The sequence below is a fragment of the Vipera ursinii genome (assembly GCF_947247035.1).
Source record: "Vipera ursinii genome assembly, chromosome: 5".
Taxonomy (NCBI): Eukaryota; Metazoa; Chordata; class Lepidosauria; order Squamata; family Viperidae; genus Vipera; species Vipera ursinii.
Window position 1 is genome coordinate 100,724,784 of NC_139518.1, and position 15,885 is coordinate 100,740,668.

The window sequence follows — 15,885 nt, forward strand, 5'->3', positions numbered from 1 at the left end:
GTCAGGGACTAGAAACCGGTCCCGGGTGCCAAAAAGGTTGGGGCCACGGCCCTGTGCCATTCCAGACAAGGAGCTGTCCAGCCTCTTCTTTAAAATGTCCAGCGATAGATTTCCATGGAGCTTCTCCGTCCTCTGGAGCCTGGTGGTCCCACAGGTGCCTCTTTCCACCGGGCAACTGGACGCTCTTGTTTTTCTTTGAAGACCTTTTGCTTCTGAAGGGCTGAAGAAGTTTCTTGGATGAGAAGTGAAAGGTCTTCAGTCCAGTTTCCTGGTGAAGAAAGCACCTTTGGGAGGGACTCCAGTGACGGAGCGCCCAGACCCATAAGCCACTCTCGATATTAGGACGTTTCTCTTTAATTCCAGGTTGCTTCTCTCCTTGATTAGCTTCGGTTGGTCACCTCTTGTCCGGCCTTCAGGGGCTTTGGAGAAGAGGTTGGACCCCCTGAAACGTTGGAGGAGCGCTATCCAGTCCCCCTCCTCATTGAACTAGTCGTGCCCAGTTCACACAGCCCTGTACATTTTAGCCTCCCATCGTTCCCTGATCATCTCTGTTGCTCTTCTCTGCACCCTTTCAGAGTCCCATCCCCTTTTTAAAAAAGCTTGTATGCTGCAAAATGAATGGATGGATGGATGGATGGATGAATAAATGGGGTGCAATGCCTGGATATAAATGTGTGGCCAGACTCACCCCCCCTTCTCTGGCCCGCCAGCTGCTCCCCCCCCCGCCCTGATTTTAAAACCCAGGAGGAACCCATGCCAGGCCCTGCTCCAGAGGTGGTGAATGCTCCAACACTGGAGGTTTTTAAGAAGAGACTGGACAGCCATTTGCCTGAAATGGTATAGGGTTTCCTGCCTGAGCAGGGGGTTGGACTAGATGACCTCCAAGGTCCCTTCCAACTTTGATGATGATGATGATGATGATGATGATGATGATGATGATGATTATATTATTATTATTATTTTTCTTGCAACCTCCCTCTGTGTGTGTGTGAGAGAGAGAGAGTGTGTGTGTTTGTGTGTCTCCGCTTTGCGAAGAGCCGCCGAGCGTCTCCCGCGCATCCCAAACGCGCCAGAAACACAAAGTTGCCAAACCAGTTCAACGTAACTCTTTCTCCTTCCGGAATCGGGAGGGAAGGTCCAGACGGTCTTTGGGGACCAGGACCCCCGCCCAGCACCGCCCCCGCCCCCATCTGGGCTGGCCCGCCTCCGCCCGGGCGCCGCCGCCTGCAGGGGCCGCCCGCCCGCCCGCCCGCACACGTGACGCGCCGGTCTTGCGAACGCGCCGGCTCCGGCTCCCGCCTGCCGGCATGGCGCTCTCGGGGCTCTCCCGCGAAGCCCTCCTGGGGGCGGCGGCGGGGGCGGCGGCGCTGGCGCTGGGCTTCCTGGCCGGTAAGGCTCCAGGCGGGGCAGAAGGGCGCCCGCGGGCATCGGGGGCGGGAGAGGAGCGGCAACCTGGCGCCCGCCCGCCCGCCTTGCTCCGCTGGAAGAGGGAGCCCCGCAGGCCGGGGGAGGGGGGGGCTAAGGGGAAAGCCCGCCCGAGGAGGACTTTCCCGCCCCCGAGATGAGCCTCTTCCCCCCCCATACAGACACACAGCTGCTCCGGGCTGCTCCAGGCACGACTTTGCTCCCCGCACCCCCCCCCCGGGGCTCGTCCGGGCTCAGGGGCGCCTCGGGAGGGGGCTGCGCCCGCGGGCGCCCCGATGGGGCACCTGTCCTCCTGCCGCCTAGCGGCGCTCGGGGACTCGGCAGCCCGGAACTGGCCGGCGCTGAGAGGGGGCGGGGGCGGTCGGAAAGGGGCAAAGGGAAGGGCCGGGACCCCCACCCTAACCTGGGCAGGAGGGATTAGACCGCAGCGACCCCCTCCAGTTTTTTCTTCTGCAGCCCCCCTGCAAGGTCGTCCTAATCTGTCAGAAACGCTTGGGGGGGTTGGACTAGATGACCTGCAAGGTCCCTTCCAACTCTTTGTTATTCTAGGCTAGGCTAGGCTATGAATTCTCTGGAATTAATAGCGGGAGTTGAAGTCCACCCCATCTTAAAAGTGTCCAGTAAGGGGAGTTAAGTAGAGTGGGGGGGTCTTCTTCCCTCCGCCGTTTTCCTTTGCAGCAGGAAAGAAGAAACGCACAACTGTCTCTGTGGCTCCAGCTCTCTCCTGGACCTTCTTAGCTACGTGATCCAGACCGGCTCGGTCACCTTTTGAGGCCCGTCTCGGAAAGCTTAAGCAGGATGGGAGAGCACGGAGATAACGCAAGGCTGTAGGCCAAATGGAGAACATTTTAAAAATGCTGGAAGAGGTTTAGGGCAATCCACCTTGGGATTTTTGCCGAGAAGGTGCACGGTTGTGTTTGAGTGGTCATCGAAGCAGAATTGGACCCAAAGAAGCATATTTGTTTGTTTTTTACTGAAGCCAATGATAGGAACAAACTTTTGAAGAGGTGTTTTGTCTCGGGCAAGGTGTGATAAAAACGTCACAGTGCTTTTACAGCGAAGTGAAACGGGCCTCCACTTAGGAGGATTGGAGTAGATTGGGCTAAGCCCCAGTTAGTCCACTAAGCCATGATAGAGCAGCTCACCAATGCAGATTCACCCCATTCAGGGTTTCTCTTCTGGGTCAGATGACCTCTTCTGGCAGATGTTTTTAAGAGCTCATGGGTACACCTAGCAAAAGATTCATACAACACGCTAAAGCTTGGTGTTAACCTTGGTTAGATTTCAACAGCTTATTGTAATGTATGAACTCTGTACTGATACAATAGGAAGGTGAGTTAATTTATTCCAGATTGCCATTATTATTTTTTTACCTGGACTAAAAGGCTACCAAGGTCCCTTCCAGCCCGAGGATTCAATGAGTTTCAATTGAATCAATTGAATTTCAATTTCCCCCCCCAGGAAATTCCCCCCCCCCCCGGAAATTCAGAAACCAGGATAAGTATGTTGTGTGAAAAAGGACTGGTGTTCCAGACAGCCACCCTCCCGAGCTTCTTTCGACGGGTTCTTATCGAGTGTCAAATTATTCTATGACTGAGGATGGATTGATTTGCTTTTCAAAGGCAGAAGATACCACGGTTCAGACTTGTTTGCCTTTGGCACCTCCAGCAATTCCGGCGGCTTCTTGGAAGGGAATGGCAACCTACAGAAATACGTTGTGGATCACTCGGTGCGAGAACATCCTCTTTTAAAGAAGCTGAGACTGGTAAGTGCCCCGGTTGCAAATGGATCTGATCAACTCCCATCTTCTCTGTAACGGTGTGTGTGTGTGCATTAGGGTTAGGGTTAGAGTTTGGAAGAATTAGAGTAGACATTCGAAATAAATGTACAGCTTACAACAGTATGTTTAATGACTGTTCTAGGTTACCAAGGCACTAGAAAAAGTGACTTACGGCCATTTCTCACACTTAACAAACATTGCAGCATTGCCAAATGGTCAAAATTTGGACACTTGGCTACTGACTCACATTTATGACAGTCGCAGTGTCCGGGGGGGGGGCAACGTGATCCCCTTTGGCGACCTTCCAAGTAGCAAAGTCAATGAGTAACAACCAGGTTACTAAAATTTAACACCAGCAGTGATTTACTTAACGGCTGTGACAAGAAAAGTTGCAAAATGGGGCAAAACTCACTTAACAAATGTCTCGCTTAGCGTCAGGAGTTTCGCGCTCAGCTGTGATCGTAAGTCGAGGATCCAAGGGCTGCATAGAATGGGGTCTTCTGCTGGCAGGCGAAAAGATGGGCAGAGTGGGGGATGGGGGGTGTTCCCAGGGTTCAGAAGTAAATCAAATTAAAACATGGCAAAAGGGTTAGCCCAGTTGCCTCCCGAAAAAGCATCTTTGGGACAACCGTGACCTGGAGGACGGAGAATCTCCATGGAATTGCAGAAGATCTGGTCATGTAGACACCTCATTTGTTTTTCTAGGCTGCATCTGGTCCTCCTGGCAAAAAGCTCTGGGTCTCCCCTGATCAGGCCCAGTTGGTGGCAAACCTGATCAGGCTAGTTGGAGCAAAAAAGGTAATTGAGATAGGTAAGTGAGATTGCCTACAACCAGGAAGATTCGGGATTCAATCCCATAATAAACTGGCCCCCCTGTAGGTCACAGTCTAATCTTCTGCCAGTTGTCAACTGGTCACTTACCCCAAACTCCCCTCTTTGATTTTTAAGCCAGTTGACGTGGTGATCAATTCCACACTCTGGCAAAATGAGGACCGAAAGGCCGTTTTTTTAACCATCTTTCATGGCTGCATCTCTCCTGCCCAAGGTTCATGAGCTGTCAGCCTGACATTAGCAACGGGGGAGGAAGGGAGGGGGAAAATATTGGACTGTAAGAAGCGGGGGGGGGGGAGCTGGATTTGCTTAAGGGCTACATCGATTCACTTAAACAACCGCAGTGGTTTGCTTAACAACCACTGCAATAAAGGTTGTAAAATTGAGCACATCCCACTGAACCTTTCTTAGCGATGGAAATTCTGGTCCTGATGGCAGTCGTAGGTGGAGGACTGCCTCCACGCTCCTATTCGTTCAGAAATCAGAACCCCGTTCAACCACGTTTTTGTCCTTTCTCCTTAGGAGTTTCTGCTGGGTACAACACTTTAAGCATTGCTCTAGTCCTTCCGGAAGACGGCCGAATTGTTGCCTGTGATATAAACGAAGACTTGGCCAGTATTGGAAAGCCAGTGTGGAAAGAGGTAGAGTGAGTCACTCAGAAACTGGGGCTTAATCGTATTTGCTGTGTTAATATTTGCTGACATAAGGTTGTGCCAAAGGTGCTTTTTTAAGGAGGCAACTGGACTTTATTTTCTTTGAAGACGTTTCGCTTCTCATCCAGGAAGCTTCTTCAGGTTCTGACTGGATGGTGATGAAGGGAAGGATTTATACTCCTTGCAGACAGCCGGTTATTTGCATTCTTTTTAGAGAGTCATTGAGGCTGCCTGGAGGCTCATCTGTGTCCTCAGGGTCACCTGAGTGGTGGAAATGGGCGTGGAGCCTTCTTGGAGCTGCGGAAAGGACTTGTGCCGTGGACTGGATCTCTCTCCACAGAGGGGGGGAATACGACATCATCTATCTCCCGTCAGCCCCCACCCCCTTTCTGGAAATGCCACCACATCCATGGGTGGTCCACACAAACCCACGCACAAGATGCAGAGGCTGAGCATTTGGGACCTTGAGAAACCTTTGACCTGTGTCCTTTCCTTTCAGGCCGGAGTGCTACGTAAGATCGATCTAAGGATAAAACCAGCCATTGAAACATTAGGTAGGTAGAAGCAAAGGATTTGATTGGAAGGGTCATAAAACGGGGCAAAACGCACTTAACAAATGTCTCACTTAGCAACAGAAATCCGGGGCTTGACTGTGGTCGTAAATTGAGGACCGCCTGTATTCAGTTTAGATTGAGAGAGTTGCAGGTGGAACCGCTCTCTGAGGTGATGCTTGAGCCGCCGTGATGGGCCGGGTGATCATGGCATCCCAAGAGGCTCCAAGCAAGAGAGAGATTGTAACCCCCTCCCCACTATTGTGGTTTCACAAGTAGAGTCATGTCTGAATGGCGAGGTTAAGGGGAAGCTGGAACTCAGGATTCCCATCGCTCCTCGTCCCCTTCCCTTCGCAGGTTGGACTCGTCTGAGTAGCAGTAGCGCTTAATTTATATACCGCTTTATAATTCTTTTATTTTTATTTATTTATTTTAATTCCATTTATATCCCGCCCTTCTCCGTAGACTCAGGGCGGCTTACAAGCTTAGCAGTAGCCTTCATTCTATGTATATGCCTGCTTATTAGGGCTTTCACACAAACCCCCCAAGCGGCATTATTACAAAGTCAGCTTAATTGCCCCCAACAATCTGGGTCCTCATTTGACCAACCTTGGAAGGACGGAGGCTGACTCAGCCTCAAGACGGTCAGGATTGAACTGCTGGCTGTGGGGCAGAGTCAGCCTGCATTGTAACCACTGCTCCAACAAGGCTGAAGCTACCCAGATAAGGGGGCAACAATAGAAGGAAGGTAGACAGAAGGCAATTTTTTTCATATATTTTTTTTAAAAAACCATTCTGATTTTATTTTTTTTTTTGGTATGTGTGTGTAGAGGAACTTCTGGCCAATGGTGAAGCTGGCACCTTTGACCTGGCCTTCATCCATGCGGACAAAGAGAGTTACAACGATTACTACGAAAAATGTCTACGGCTTATAAAAAAGGGGAAGTTATTAGTTCTTGACAACGTAAGTATTTCAGAAAAAATGGGAACCGAGCAGACCTTGGTGGCTTTTCTGGACTAGAAACCTGTTTTATCCACCCTTCTTTTAGGTCCCTGGCCAGACAGGATTGGCCACAAAGCATGTTCTCAAAAAAAAAAAAAAGTAGAAGGTCCAGCCTGGGGCCCGAATGCAAAACATCCCTTTGGAATCCAGTTTTGTTCTCCTTCAGATGTAATTCTTTTCAGACCTGCAAGAAAGATCCTCTATATGTTAACAACCTAATATTAATAGTAGGTCATTTAATCCAGGGGTCTGCAACCTTGACCACTTTTAAGACTTGTGGACTTCAGAGCTGAACTCCACAAGTCTTAAAGTGGCCAAGGTTGCAGATCCCTGATCTAATCCAACCACCCACCCACCCACCCAGCTCAGTAAGAGGATTCATTAAGCCACCCTATAAAAATCTGTTGGTAAATCCAGCATGGAATGGAGGAATTCTCTATTTTTCTAAGCAAACTGAGTCTGATTCTTAAGAAATTCTTCTTAAATATTCTGTCTGAATCTTCTTTTTTAAAAACTTTCAGACTTCCAGGCCTTGCCATCTATCCATTCCCTCCCTCCCTCCCTCCCTTTGTAATTATTATAATTTGGTCATTATCTTTGCCCAGCACTGCGAGTCCCTGGGTTGTTGCCTAAATCAATGAATCAGTCCATTATATCCATCCATCATCTACCTCCTTCTAAGCCCAGAACTGGATGCATCCAACCTGCCCAGGGTTCAAGGCAAGGCGGGGACTTGGGGTGTCTCTTAAAGCAACCCAAGATCACACTGATAGTTTTAGCTGGTTCAGCCCACGATGGATCACTAGTTCTAGATTCGTTTCACGTGGGCTGCCACCAAGCCACGTCTCCCTTTCTGTATCTCTGACTTGGGGTTTTGGATCCTTGCACGGTTGAACCTCCTACAGCCTTTGTCAGAAGGATTCAAACCTGTGACAATTGTCAGATATCGTCACGTCTTTTTCTCTTGTCCATGGAGATGCTCCATCATCCAGGTCATGGTTTGCCCCAAAGATGCTTTTCCAAAAGGCAACCAGACTTCCTTGGGTTTTTTCCCTTGAAAACATTTAGCTTCTCATCCAAGAAGCTTCTGAAGAACTGAAGGAGCTTCTTGGATGAGAAGCTAAACATTTTCAAGGGAAAAAAAAAACAAGTCCAGTCTCTGGAGTCTCTTTCTCTTATACAACTTATGTGTTGTATATGCAACTTGTGCCACTTATCCACAAACATGGAGGCTTTCTCCATCTTTTGGGGTGGCGCCATTTAGCCTGGGAATTAAGAGGCATCCAGTGCCAATATTTGTGGCTAGAGGTAAGTTGATGACCGAAGAGCATCATGACTGCAAAGGAGGATCAGAGAAATCACCTCGCAGCAGGAAGATGTTGAGACTCTGGAAAGCCTGCAGAGAAGAGGAACAAAGATGATTGCGGGGGCTGGAGGCTAAAACATATAAAGAACAGTTGCTGGAATTGGGTTTGTCTAGTTCAATGAAGAGGTATGACACGATAGCAGCATTCCAGTATCTCAGGGGCTGCCCCAAAGAAGAGGGAGTCAAGCTATTCTCCAAAGAGCCTGAAGGTAGGACAATAAACAATGGATGGAAACTCATCAAGGAGAGAAGCAACCTAGAACTAAGGAGAAATTTCCTGACAGATAAATCAGTTTGTGGAATTACTTGCCTCCAGAAGTTGTGAATGCTCCAATGCTGGAAGTTTTTAAGAAAAGACTGGACAACCAATTGTTTGGAATGGCATAGAGCAGAGGGTTGGACTAGAAGACCTCCAAGGGCCCTTCCAATTCTTTTATTCTGTATTTTGCCTTTGGCAAAAATCTGCTTGTGATTACTTTCACCCCAGAAAGGACAAAGATTGGAGCGCCGCCTGCACTGACTTTGAAAAAAACTTCCTTGCTCGTATGGAATCTTTAGCCTGGGTAGTTGTTCATAAAGCAAAGGTCCAGTTGTAAAGTTGTGATGCAAGGTAGCGCTTGGAACCGATTGCAGAGGCCCCAACTGCCTGCAACTCACTGAACCAGCCAGCACTGTTTCCAGGCTTGTGTGGTTGCAGCACAAGGCTCACATCGTAGCTGTTTTGTCCTGAGAAAAGAGGTAGCTATTTTAATGAGCCTCAGCCAAGCATTGCATTTGTACTTCCAGGCATTAACTGACAGTTGTCTCCAGTGCAACAGCGTTGTAATACATGGTGTGAATCCTGCACACTCTATATCGGGGGTATCAAACTGCCAGCCCGCAGGCCGGATGCGTCACGCAGAAGCCGCGCCCACCCCATTGCTGGCAATGGCAAAACAGTCCATCTCACGAGTTTGACATGTCTGCTCTATATGGTTTTCTCTCTGTTTCTAACAGGTTTTGGTATCAGGAAAAGTTCTTAAACCAGGCAAAAGTGACCGCGCAGCCCAACATATTCATCAGTTAAATGAGAAGATCTTCCACGATCCTCGTGTGAACATAAGCATGATCCTGATTGGAAACGGGATAACTTTAGGATTTAAGCTTTAGTGGAGGAGGGGAAGGAAGGTAGGACGTGCCCAGCACTCTCAATCCTCAGGGAGACTAATTTAGAAATGTGGAATTGTCTGTTCTGTCCTTGTTTCTTCACATGTGTTTAGGGTTGCATTGTGCATTGCAGGAATTTAAAAAAAATCCTAAAAATGTCCTTTCAGTTTTGTGCATCGCTCTATTTCTTTGTACCCTGTCTTAATTGTTCTTACCAATAACTCAAGGTGGCAAACATATCCGAGAGACCTTCCTCCTCCTCCTTTTCCCACACCAACCCTGTGAGGTGGGTTGGGCTGAATAAGAGCGACTGGCCCAAAGTCACCCAGCCAGCTTTCACGGCTAAGGCGGGACTAGAACTCACAGCCTCCTACTTTCTAGCTTGGAACCTTATCTTTATTGGGGTGGTGTATAAATAAAATACATTCCCTCCCTCCCTCCCTCTCTTTGTGTGCGTACATATGTGTGTGTATGTGTATATATTTCAACATGTTTACTCATTTTCTTTTGAGAGCAGGCACCAGAATTTCCTTTTAATTGTGCCAGTACGTTCAGGGGGGGGAGGACAATAAAGGTTATCTTATATCTGTCTCACATCTCCCTATGGAACTCAAGCTACCATGTATAAGACGAACCCTCCCCTTTTATCTTATCTCAGTTGGGCTGCAAGAAAGTGCTTGGCTCAAGGTCGCCCAGTCACCTCCAGGCTTGAGTGAAGGCCACAGACCTGGACCTCTCTCAGTCCAACATCACAGCCGGCATCTGTTTTAAATCATTGCAAGAATCAAAGTGAGCTCAGAGGTTTCTGTGCAAAATGGGGAAAAAATTAATTTAAACCTAAATGCAAAGAACTTTGAACTCTTTAAAAAATTGTATTGCCGTATTTTCCGGCGTATAAGACGACTTTTTAACCCATGAAAATCATCTCAAAAGTTGGGGGGGTCGTCTTATACAACCAGTCGTCTTATATGCCGGAAAATCAGCGAGCCCGGGCGGGAAGGCATATGCCCTCCCCTCTCACTGTGGAGGAAGCAGGGCAGGATGGCGTCCGGCAGGGCAGTCCTGCACACGCGCACGCTCCCCGGCTGTTAAGGAGCACTCCTTAGCAGCCGGGGAGTGCGCGCGTGTGCAGGACTGCCCTGCCGGCTCCCGCCCGACGCTCTTCCCTCTTGAGGCAGCATCGCTCCCCGGCTCCTAAGGAGTCCTCGGGGATGCTGCCTCAAGAGGGAAGAGCGTCGGGCGGGAGCCGGCAGGGCAGTCCTGCACACGCGTGCACTCCCCAGCTGCTAAGGAGTGCTCCTTAACAGCCGGGGAGCGCGCGCGTGCGCAGGACTGCCCTGGCGGCTCCCGCCAGACGCCAGCCTGCCCTGCTTCCTCCACAGTGAGAGGGGAGGGCGTGCCTTCCCGGGCTCGCTGATTTTCCGGCGTATAAGACGAAAAATCTTGAAAATCATCTCAAAAGTTGGGGGGTCGTCTTATACGCCCAGTCGTCTTATACGCCGGAAAATACAGTATTTAAAATTGGTTCTCTCTTCACACACACACACACACACACAGACGTGAACACATGTGCTGGGGGCATAGATTTGCTACCCAAGCTAGGTTGAAAAGAGATGCATTTAGGGCACAATCATCTGTCAGTGCCTCACCTATAGCTCTGCAGAGGTTGGCCACTGGCCTGAATATTCTTCCAAATCTTGACAGCCAGTTCTTGGGGGGCATTGAGGTTCCACACTACATGTTAATCTTCTACCCACGGGGGGGGGTTTGTTTCTAAGGCTGAGTACTGGTGTCAGCCTCCTCTGCCGATAAAACTAATGCATTACTTAACTTACTAACAGCAAATAACTTTCCTTGTTGTAAAAGGAGTTGTGCTGGGCATAGAATTAGAGTTGTAAAAAGGCAGGAATTTCCTGCCTCTTCTTGTGATCTAAAAACAGAAAGTGCGATTCTTACACTTTGCCTGGGTGGATCTCTCTCTCTCTCTCTCTCTGATCTTGCCATTACACAAGAGCAGTCAAAGGGCTGTAATTAACACAAAGATTGTGTTAGTCAGAGTAGAGCTGGGAGGGACCTTGGAGGTCTTCTAGTCCAACCCCCTGCTCCAATAGTGATCCTGATTGGTATTGGTAAACTGATGGAGCAGCAAGAAGCATAATAACTGGATCAAGCCAGCAAGTAAAATGGAGGGAAATCACAAAATGCGAAATGAATTCTATATCGCCACTGCCTGGCCCAATAACAGTGAGGATTGTGGCTGGGAAATCAGCCTCCCTCTTATTAAGATAAACCAATCTCAAAAGAGATAAAGAAAAGCTTTTTTTTAAAAAAAAAAAGAAAATATAAAAATGCCATTCTAGTTGGAAGTAGTTACGTGCAAAGCAAGCAATGATGGAAGGAAATACAGAGCTGCTCATATCAAAGAAACCACTTTAAAAGAACGACTAAAAGAAAAACATTCAGGGAAAGAGAGAGTTATGAACAAGTTCTAGGATTGTGATGTTCTCCTCCTATTCAGAAGCAACTTTGATGCAAAGTTGCTTAACAATTTGCACAAAACCCACCAGGGCAGGTTTATAAAGAGACACAAATCATGATATAAAATCCTTCAAATTCCCCCAAATTCTGAAGTTAATTTTAATTTGTGTTAAGTTAAATTCAGCACTCTCTTCCTGCTCGCGCTCCAAGACTTCTACACACCGTTCCTTGCTACTTCCCTCTGACTTGCAGTTTTCAAGGACAAAAATACGTTTTATGAGCCCAGGCATTCAACGGTCTGTTGTGTGCGTGCAGATTTCATACCTGAGATGTATGAATATGGACGGGTATTCCTGAGAAAGGAAGAAGCCACTTTTCGTATCATGACCCGAAAGGGCAATGATTAGGCATAAAGCGATGCAGCCAATCAGCCAGCTCCTGATATCTGTGCCAGGGTGCCAGTCAAACAAGCCACCCTCTGCCCCTACTTTACACTGTGCATTGTCTGAAACAATCTCAGAAGTTGGAAAAAAAGTTGTGATAGCTGTGAAGTGCTTCAACTAGCTACAAACGTTTCCCAGTATTGTGGGAATTGTGAGATACGGATCAGTTCACCTAGGTGACACTGAAGTTTCATTCAACTGAGGCACTAACTGTCCAGTTGGCATTTCCAGAAAAAGCAACCCCTGGGACGTGATTTTACCAAGAGTATAATACTTTACTGAAAATTTACATTGGCACAGAAGAAGCAAAACCAGCTCTGGTTTTCCCCGCTTGAAGGCTTGCTGAATTAAACAATAAGGTTCCCTCACCACCACCCACATTGTCCAGTAGTAACATTCCTTCTTGTTAGTAACATTTCTTCTTGTTATGGAAACAGTCCACTTCTCCATCTGTTTTTGTGACCTTGTCTCTTAAATGCCTTGGTTGCCTAAATACCACTCCTCCCCCTCCCTTTGCATTCTTCCCTTTGCATTGTCAAGATACCAGCCAGGGAGAAAACGTTGAAGATTTCCACAGGCCCAATGCTGGGAAACAAACCCCCGAGGGGGCCTTGGACAACTCGCCACAACCATCTTGCCGCAGGACAATCCACCGTGGCCAACTCACCACGGAACAACTCGCCGTGGGACAGGAGTTCCACTAATATTGAAGAAATAGTCAAGTAGAATTATTATACAAAGGATACCAAAGGAGGGACGAAATAAAATACGAATGACTAAAATTAAAATGATTTTTAAAATTATTTTAAATAATTAAATTGAATTGTTGAAGCGAGTTGTCCCCGGGGCCAGTTGGCTGAGGCGAGTTGTCCGTTTCCGCTCCAGAGAAGCCTAGAAACAACTGAATCTGCTTGTGCTTCTCCCCACTTCACCCAGCCTGGAAGCGAGAGAGGAGTCCTAAAGGAAACCTAAGGGGGGAGTTGATGTTCAAGGCCTTCTTAAGGCCTTATTCTCTCTTTCCAGAATGGAGTACGTTACTAGTTGTTGTAATATTTAATTCTTTTTACAGGAGAAGCTAATATTGCCCTTAACTCACTGGTTTTATCCTCTCTGTTACATTTCCTATTTCAAAGACTGATTTAAGTTCATGAGGAAAAAATACCCTTATTGTTTGCATTTCCCTCCAGAGCTGCAAGCAAATTGTACCCACTTATACTTTATGACTTTTAGATAATTAAAATGAATCCTCCCCAGAGTTAGCAACAAGATTATGATTGACTAGCACACTCCTATACAAAAGGAAGGAGGAGGGGTCTTTTTAAAGGCTGGCAATTTCCCTGCCATTAACATGCCAAGTGCTGTAAACTCCTATACACTGGGTTCAGGCTCCAGGGAAAAGGGGAACGTTTGCAACATTTACAGGATTGCGAGTGCCCCATGGGTTACTGAAAATAGCCAACATGGGATATAACTCAAATGTCAAATGTTGGGAATATTTCTAGTGCCATTGCATTTAATGACAGTAAAACACAACAGCAACAGCTTAAATGAATAAAGGCCCCAAAGAGACTCCGTGGCCGTTTTCCCCCTATGAATTAAAGCATCACTTCCCGCGTCTTGTTGCAGCACAAACTCAACTCCATCCTCAAACTGGACATCCGCACCACCAATCCTTGTACCTTTGCCCTGATGTAATTCCCTGAACTGCAAGGCATACAGATAATCCTTGTTTAGCGACGACCTCAGTCAGCAGCCACTTGCAGTTATGATGTAATGAACCAGGAACTTTGCAATCATCATCACACGCATGGCCTTCACAGTATCTCAATCGCGTGTTTACTATGACAGTCGGCCAGTACATGATGGCCTGTGCCTGACCAGTTTCCCCCCCCTCCGCTTCACAGCAGTTTGCCTATACAAGCTATTTCTTGAGGCACTCTTCCCTACAGAGCTGGAAGTCCCTAAAATGTACTTACTGAAAGTTAACAAGCTCAGTTTGCTGACCTTAATTAGTTGATTTAATACCCTCCTGCCAGCTCTAAGCTGCTGCTTGACATCAAGATCCTAATCAGTTCAGCTTTTTTTGCTTCTTAAGTAGCATGCTAGGCAAATGGCCAGCATGGTGGATATGTTGCTCCATGTATCTCATTGTGTGGCATGCTTGTTCTCTTGCATTCCCTTTCTCTCCAATGCATGAAAATGCAAATATCAATTCGCCTCCTGCTAATAATCCCAGCCCTGGGATGAGCACACCAGGAGTGTTGGGGAAAAGAGCTATAAGAGTTGCCCTTTTATACAGCTTTCTCGTGAGTCCATTTCCAAAAACCTTCCCTGCCATTTGGGCTCACCTGGCTGTTTGGGAGTGTATCCTTCCGATGCTATAAAACAAAGTAGAGATAAAAGTTGTACGTGTCTTAAAGTGAGGTCCTTTTTATGCAGCTTGGCAATTTAGACTTAATAATCCTTTTTTGAAAAAAAAATCAGCCAATGTGCTTTCTGAAACACCCAGGAAGGTAGCTAAAGCTTGTATTATTGCCATTAGAAGGCTAACTATTTTGATTTCATCTATTTTCCCCTATCTTTAGTAGATTCCATTTTGATGTTATTAATTGGTTTATGGGGAATGGGAATATATAATTTGTTATTCAATTTCAGAGTATAAAGAGAACCTTTACCATTATTTTCTAGTAAAACCTGTCCCCAGTTTGCTAAATGCTCCAGTAAAATACTATGATCTGTTATTGTAATATAAGGAATTTACATTAATTTTTTTTAAAAAAAATTAAACCAGGGTGCCAGCGGGCATCAAGATACTAGTCCATAGGCACCTGGAGCCCTTCTGCGCCCTTGGCAACCTCAGAATGACATGATACAATGGAACAAGAGTTCAGAAATTAACAGGCTTTGCCTTGTACCACAACTTCTAGCTGGCTTCAGGTAGTTTAATTATTTCCCTCTAGCTGTGTTGACCAGAATTTCCAAGCCATCCTCATCAATGCCAGCTGGAAACCCTGGGAGGTCTAATCCAATAAAACTAGATGGTACCACAACCCCCCGCACATTTTTTTTCCTAACCATAGTGCCAAAAATTAAATGTGCATCATGGCTGCACATATAAGTTCCACCCTTTCTTTCTCACACTGTGGCAATGCATGCCAATAGATTTAGAGACGGGGCTGAACTGCAACGCAGGTTTTGCTACTTGCACCTCCCTCCAGCCCCAGACCTCGCTTCCTCCCAAGGGCCTTGTCCCCTCAACTCACTATGTAAGTCTCGTTTCGGGCCCACCTGTACACTGGGCAGAGAGCCGTGAAATCAAGCTTTCTCCTTAGAAACATTTTGACCATGAAACTCTGCCTTAATTTTTTTTACAGCTTCTTTATAGATGCAATTTCTAAGCAAGTTGAAATAGCACTTTTGCACAGGCCCTGGGGCAAATTAATAATGTGTAATTTCCAACGGCAACCGGGAAGCTGATTTTCCGGTTCTAAAGTTGTCTGGTAAAAAAAAGCGATTTTCACACACAGTACTAAACTGTCATTTCTTTGCTTTCCCTTCACACGATGTGCAAACAGATTCTGAATGATTTATGTGGTTTGAGCCAGGATGTTATAGCCTGCTAAACCACAACTTAGCCCGTGCCAATGCAGACATCAGGAAAAACAGACACGGCTATGGGAAGTTCAGCTCGTAAGTTAAAACCCCCTCTTTTTAGCCTTGCTATTAGAAACATGGAAAATAAGTGGCTCCATTTTAAATAGTTATATATTCCCAAGCTTCATAGATTCCTAGTTCGAAGCTTGCCTCTACCATGTGTCAATTCTAACCACTAGCTATTCAGATCACATTCCTCCAATAATGTGATAATGTTTAGCTACTTGTCAGTAATACAACAGTGAACATTACACAACTGAATGTGAAATGCTCTCATTTTTTCCCATTGAGGCAAATATACATCAGTCTCCCATACAACAAACAAAACCTGGGAAGAAGATTTTGATGAAAGCAAAGGATTGGGAATTTAGACAAGAATTTTCCTAGCGTGGCAGAGGACTTTAGTACGAAGATGGCCACTTTAAAGTCTTGAGAGATTAATTTGAAACATAACAATGGACCACAAAGACAAAAACTCAGGTAACAGTGAACAGAACTCCTGCTATTGAGTAGTCAAGTCATATGAAGCAGCTCGGAGCTAAATAGTGACCTAAC

At 46.8% G+C, this 15,885-nt stretch overlaps 1 protein-coding gene across 1 annotated transcript; it reads left to right on the plus strand.

The window, feature by feature from the left end:
- Positions 1-1,147: 1,147 nt before the first annotated feature.
- Positions 1,148-9,512, plus strand: COMTD1 (catechol-O-methyltransferase domain containing 1). The gene is made up of 7 exons (XM_083363581.1): positions 1,148-1,389; positions 3,048-3,190; positions 3,911-4,016; positions 4,559-4,677; positions 5,189-5,243; positions 6,071-6,204; positions 8,606-9,512. Exons 1-7 carry the CDS (start codon positions 1,308-1,310, stop codon positions 8,756-8,758), a joined length of 792 nt encoding a protein of 263 aa, XP_083219707.1. The 5' UTR covers positions 1,148-1,307; the 3' UTR covers positions 8,759-9,512.
- Positions 9,513-15,885: the final 6,373 nt, after the last annotated feature.